This window comes from Oratosquilla oratoria, chromosome 27 (genome assembly GCF_046742065.1).
Source record: "Oratosquilla oratoria isolate Oo_2021 chromosome 27, ASM4674206v1, whole genome shotgun sequence".
Taxonomy (NCBI): domain Eukaryota; kingdom Metazoa; phylum Arthropoda; class Malacostraca; order Stomatopoda; family Squillidae; genus Oratosquilla; species Oratosquilla oratoria.
Window position 1 is genome coordinate 35,992,415 of NC_134803.1, and position 6,513 is coordinate 35,998,927.

Genomic DNA, 6,513 nt, shown 5'->3' on the forward strand with positions numbered 1-6,513 from the left:
CTAGGCAGTATCAGAACGAAAAGGCAAATAAAATTTGAAGACATTCAGCTTTCAACGAGGAAAGTGGAGGAAGATGACAAAATCAGTGATGAAAGTAGACATGAGGAAAGGAATGATGAATACCTGCCAAGTGCCCAGGTCCGACCAGAAGCCCTGAAGGGTGATGAGGCCCCAAAGGATACCTCGAAGGGCATCGCCCAGGGCTCTGACATCAGGAAAAGAGACGGGGAGGAGAAAGACGACCTCAGAACCAACGCAACCAAACGAAGAAGGAGGAGACTCTCCCGCGGTGCCGCAGAAGACGGAGTAAACGTCAGAGAAGAGACATCTCATACCAACAACAACTTCGATAGTGGCCCTAGGGATGACGGATACGTGGAACGAGAGGCTCCTGACGCGGGTGTCGTCGAAGGAGCCTCCCTCAGGAGTCCAGAAGCCCAAATGCATAAAATAGATAAGAATACGTTTACAAAGAAAACGAATAAAAGTCCTCTTGGTGAAGAAGGTCTTGGAGCCCAGAAGAAGGTGACAAAAGACAGAAAGCCGCTAATAATAGCAGACCATCGACAGGCGGACCAGACTTCCAGAACCTTCCCCCATACCCAGAATGACAGTTTGATCTCCCTCATCGGACATAGTCAACCCTCCCTAAACATTCCTCCCCCACCATTCCGTCCTCCACCATCTCCATCTTCCTCAGCATCTCCACCTTTCCACGAAAAAGAAAATTTCGCTTCCACCGAAAGAGCAACTGGAAGCAAAAGATTTCTCGTGCCATTTTCCACCTCTTCCTCCTCCTCCTCCTCATTTTCCTCTTCTTCCTCTTCTTCCTCTACCACCCAACCTTCCTCCACCGCCAGTCTGCTGGGCTCTACCCTCCATCTCCCGAAGCTCACGGCACAGGATCGGGATCAAAGAAACCCGAATTCAGCCCCGTTAGAGACTTATTTATCCGAGCTCGGGGACCAGGGCCCCCTGGGGCAGAACCTCCCTCCTCCCGAAGGTCCTGCAGACACTATCCCAAGGGATCCCACCTGGTCCTTGCCAAATGCCTTCGACCCGGCGGGAGGGCCCTTGTCGAAGAGCTCCTCGGAGTCTTCGAAGTTTCTTAGTTCTTTCAACTCGATACTCATGAAGGCACTCATTGATGCCATGGCAGTCGACACGCGCGTCAGATGAGGAGGAGCAGTGTCAGTTGTACAGGAGGTACAGTTGTGGTCAAAAGTCTTGAACCAATCTGTTACTTATCATAGTTTTATTAATTAACTTTTGATTCTACATAGAATAACCTAGTATAGGCCTTATGCTCTCTTACAGTCTCTTCCATTCTTTTGTTCTTCTATTCTTTAAAATAGTATTTGCTTTACATTATGATGAATCTTTTTGTATATAGAAATATATTAAATATTTCTCGGCAAATTTTGATTTCCGTATCGAGAACCCGAAGAAGATAATCAGGTGGTTGAAGACTTCTTTCCATGACTGTGCCTGAGTGCTTTCTGTACACGGAAGCCGCGGACAAGAAGTTCCTTGTGCACGAAGTTCCCGTCTTACTGGATGCGGTGCATACAAGAACTTTCCCCCATAATGCATCCTTGGTCTTTAAGCACATAGCTACAGTGGTTCTCGATATGGGGGGGGGGGTCATGGAGGCCCCCATGGAGACCCCCATGGATGCCATGGCAAGAATTTTGGAGTGCCATGGCCTTCTGTTACAAACTATACATTTCTATAATAATGTGAAAAATCTAAATGCAAAAAAAAAAAAAACGCATCGCTCTGTCCTGGTAGAAGAAATATAAGGTAATTATGATTGTCAACCTTATAGTAAAACAAAAGGTTTCTCTTCATCAGAATGTTATTATGATCATTATTTTATTTTAAGTGGGGTTGAATTTGGGAGAAAAATAAATAAAATCCACACGAATGTCGAGAATTCATGAAGAGTGGAATAACGTGAAAGGATCAACACCTCCCCTTCATATTCAGTAGAATGAAGTAATTTTTTCATGTATTGTTATAACCTTCATCGGACGATTTTATTCAGGTGAGGGGCCGTAGTCTATCCCAAGTTCGAACCACAACTGAATAAAGTTGCCTGGTATTACCCAAAGTTAATCATCTTAGTTACATCACCCTGTTCAGAGGGTGGTGTAGATAACTTCCTGTTACAAATTGGAGCAATTTCTGCACCTTTACCTTAGAAAATTTTACAAAGACATTTTCAGTTGTAATGTCAACACTCGTTTTAGAGTGAGTCAAATAATATGCATATAATCAACTAATTGATCAATCAATTTATTTATAGCCTTTGGGTTCCTTTTGCAGGAACCCCGTAGCATCCAGAAAGAGATCGGCCGGAAGTATGGATCTCTCGGTCAGGGAACCAAATGCCAGTCCACGGGGTTGAACTCATATTCTGGGGTGAGGAAGAAGATAATCTAATCTTTAGCACAGCTGTGACGCCATATGCTAGTATTTGTAATTAATTACACGAATTATATAGAAAACATATACTACACTGAGATCAAGTTACATACTGTACATTACACTCCATGAGCCCAGTGGCTCGTTGTTATCGTCCCTACTTTCCACGCCACGGGCCCATGTTCGAGTCCAGCGGATACCAGTGTGCCCGGGCAGGCAGGGACAAAGTAACCGGTTCGGGTGCAGCTAAGTGACTCCCAGCGTGAGCTCCTCACCTTTGTCGTATTTACCTTCTTCGACGTTGTAATACCTCAATTATTTCCGATTTTTTCTTTTTTTTTCGGAAAGGAGGGATTATTGGCTGAGTTGTATTTGAATAGGAAGGTTAAGTTAGGTGAGGTAAGGTTGAGTTAGGTGAGGTTAGGTTAGGTTAGGTGAGGTTAGGTTAGGTGAGGTGAGGTGAAGTTAGATTAGGTTGGGTTGAGTTGAGTTAGGTTAGGTTGAGCTGGGTTGGGCTGGTTGGGGTCGGGTTAGGTCAGGCTAAGTCAGGCTAGGCTAGGCTAGGCTAGCTTAAGTTAAGGTTATATTGGGCTAGGTTTGGTCATGAATGCTGATTTTCTTTAACTTAAATTACACTTTTTCAATGCCATTAAATTAATCGGTCTGTTGCCCTAGTTCTGGTGTCTTGCAAGATATCCACAGCCCCAAGGAAACTGTCTATAGCTACCAGTTTAGTTAAAAATTTATTCATATGAAATTAAAATCCAAAAATCTTCGTGGTTTGTTGAATGACTAGTAATTGGTCACAGTAAGGCCGCGTTTACACCGAGTCTCGCCAAATGCTGTGAATTTAAATAGCTAAAAGAAGACTTAGTTTGCAGCATTCTAGAAATTTCTAAGAACACTTCAACAATCTAACAAGCTCGTTTCCTGTCGGCCTTGTAACGAGAATGGGACTTACGTTATCAATCAAGTTTACACAGCTCACTACATCTGCATTGTTGTTTATAGTCTGTTAGTAGCTGTGCTACGGTTGCATTAGCGGAGGCGTGATTGATGTTTCGGAATGACCAACTGTAAAAACGTATCAAAACTAATTGTATGATTTTGATGTTGCGTACTGTAAATATGGTACGAGTTTCCTACAGAAATAGATCCATATAATTTTATGCATTTGCTTTGTAATTATCAGCTGTTGTTATCGTAAAGTTCTTTCTGTTTGTGAAGGTTTAGCTCCTTTCATCTCTCAATTCAGTTTCTCAATACTTTATGACGCAAAGGCAATTTGACTTCTGGAGATTGAAGAAACGAAAGATTGTAACCGACGTCGTTTCTGCTCAAACGAGCTTATAACGGTTGAGGAGGATCGGCCGAGACTCGTTCGATGTAAGCGCAGCCTAAGGCCGGCCACACACGTGCAGTTTAAACTGACAGTTACAACTGTTCAGTTATAACTGTCAGTTGAAATTGCACGTGTGTGGGTATTCTACATATTTATACCCACACACGTGCAGTTTCAACTGACAGTTATAACTGAACAGTTGTAACTGTCAGTTTAAACTGCACGTGTATTTCAGCCTTAAAACACATACATACATATACCAAAGGCTTTTTCCCCCTTACACGGGGGGTAGCCTAGAACACGAGCATAGGTTGCTTTGTGATGATATGATACACGTTGTGATTAATGATTAGGTCTAACGTCCAGAACTCCCCCTATCAGGAAGTCAAGACGGTGCCCTTCACAGGGGACTTTGTCGCGTGAAATTTAATGAATCATGCCCTTGGTCCAACTCGCTGGCGGCAGTGCTCGAAGCGATATCATCTCGACGTCCGCGGGAAGTAGGGACGCTCTAATCCATTCTAACCTATTCGACTTGTGACGTCACCACAAGGCTATGTTGGCTGAAAATTACAGCCTCATCGAGAAGTACTCCTCAGAAAAACCGTGCCAATGCCAATGCCACTACCTTTAAGAATAGGGAAGCTGTCTTCAGCCTGTCCCATTATAAAAACCTCAGCCAAACCAGTTTTCCATCAGAAAAGAATACACACAGTAACGGTCTTCGAAATGGTTACATGAAGTCCTGAGAATTAGTTCTATAAGCATTTGAAGAACAAAAAAAAAAAAAAAGTATTTCGCAGTTTAGCAAGAAGGGAATGAATATCCTTCATTCAAATCTACCGACCACATCGTCTTGGCCAATAGGCTCCAGCTCCAAAAAAGTTCATCAAAATTTGACTGCATTTATTTTCGATCTATTTTGGACAGACAAACTAGCAAATAACAATCACTTGTTTGCTCTGATAGTAAATAATAATATCATCATTATTATTATTGTTAATAATAGTAGTAATAATAACAATAACTATAACCATAATAATTTGTTCATTTGTTTAACAGTAATACAATGATACACTGATGATGTACAATTTGAGCTAAATATGTGTCTGTGGTCATATTTGAATCTATGTGACGTCTATAAACGAATGGCGTCACATGAAAAAATCAACCGTTTTTCTAACGAAGAGATCCAGGCTTTGCTTAATTAAATAGCCTGGCGGTAACCATAGTAAAAGCAATAAACACCACTCGATACGGAAGTGTCTAGTGCAGGGTCGGCAATCTCTTGGCATGCTTACCAAATATGGCAAATAACACGGTTTACCCTTGCACGTCAGCTGGTTTTGAAATATTTCCACAGCATCGGGAGATAACATCACTATTTCAAATAAACAAATTTTGAAGACAGATCAAGCTAAAACCAAATCGTCCAGGATTTAACATTTACAGACACCCCTGCTGTAGTGAAACTGTGCATATCAAGTGACTAACTTGCGTACTAAGAAGCAATGTTGGTATACAAGGTTCCACACATCAAAGAAACTGGAAGAGTCTCTTCCAAAGTTTCTGATACAAGAGCCGAAACTGCAGTCACGTAATCATACAACCTCGCCAGTACGGGAATATGTCTGTTGCATTTGCATCGAGTTTCCGTGATGACTGGAGCAGAGTTTTACCCGAGTAATTTGGCTGAGTGCTGCGTCTATGTGGGCCATTTCTTTGTCCCGGCTCACAGCTGGTAGGCAGATGGTATTTACATAGTGCTATAACACCCATGCAAGGCTTGGTATGTGTTGATGAGGTTATGATATCTGTCCTTCCTGAGGACGAGTTTCCAGTATCCAACGCAGTGTCTCCGACAAAAGTCTTTGGTGAGAAGTCTGTCCAGAAGGCGAAAGAAGAGGCACCTTTTGTTTCATATGTAAAATGGGTGTGTTTGTTTCAGCCACAATTAAATGTCATCAAATGAAAGATTTTTTTTAGGAATGGCTATTCGAGTCGAAAAGGGTGTCTTTTTAAATATGTATATTCTTTGTCTCTGCCTCTGTCTCTACCTCTGTCTCTTTGTTTGTCTGTCTTTCTGTCTGTCTTTCTATGTCTCTGTCTTTCTGCCTCTGTTTCTGTCTCTGTTTCTATCTGTCTCTGTTTCTATCTGTCTCTGTTTCTATCTGTCTCTCTGTTTCTATCTGTCTCTCTGTCTGTCTCTGTTTCTCTCTGTTTCTCTCTGTCTCTCTCTCTCTCTCTCTCTCTCTCTCTCTCTCTCTCTCTCTCTCTCTCTCTCTCTCTCTCTCTCTCTCTCTCTCTCTCTCTTTCTGTATTTCTCTCTGTTTCTCTCTTTCTATGTATCTGTCTCTGTGTTTGTCTTTCTGTCTCTATCTCTCTCTGTCTCTCTGTATCTCTGTCTCTCTGTATCTCTGTATCTCTGTCTCTCTGTCTCTCTCTCTGTATATCTCTCCGTATCTCTCTCTGTATCTCTCTCTCTCTCTCTCTCTCTCTCTCTCTCTCTGACTTTGTGTGTGTGTGTGTGTATGGTTTTTTGTTTCTTTGTATGTGTGTGTGCGCGTGCGTGTGTATGCGCCTGCGTTCGTGCGCATATCAAAGAAGGTTAGGGTAAGTTACGTGAATTAAGATGAAGTTAGCTCAGTCTAGGTTCGGTTCGCACAGGAAAGGGACCCATTGGGAAAGAATTATATTCTTGAGAAATAAACAAGCCCGTCTCTGACGTCACAACAACACCTGCT

The 6,513-nt window shown here is 42.4% G+C and overlaps 1 protein-coding gene across 2 annotated transcripts in view; it reads left to right on the top strand.

Moving 5' to 3' along the window:
* Positions 1 to 5,937, top strand: part of LOC143039953 (uncharacterized) — a 188,065-nt gene extending 182,128 nt beyond the window's left edge. For both annotated transcript variants that reach the window (XM_076210426.1, XM_076210425.1), the window contains exon 3: positions 1 to 5,937. This exon is cut by the window's left edge and continues 1,762 nt beyond it. In XM_076210426.1, coding sequence (XP_076066541.1) covers positions 1 to 1,179 — 1,179 coding nt within the window. In that variant the 3' untranslated portion in view covers positions 1,180 to 5,937.
* Positions 5,938 to 6,513: the final 576 nt, after the last annotated feature.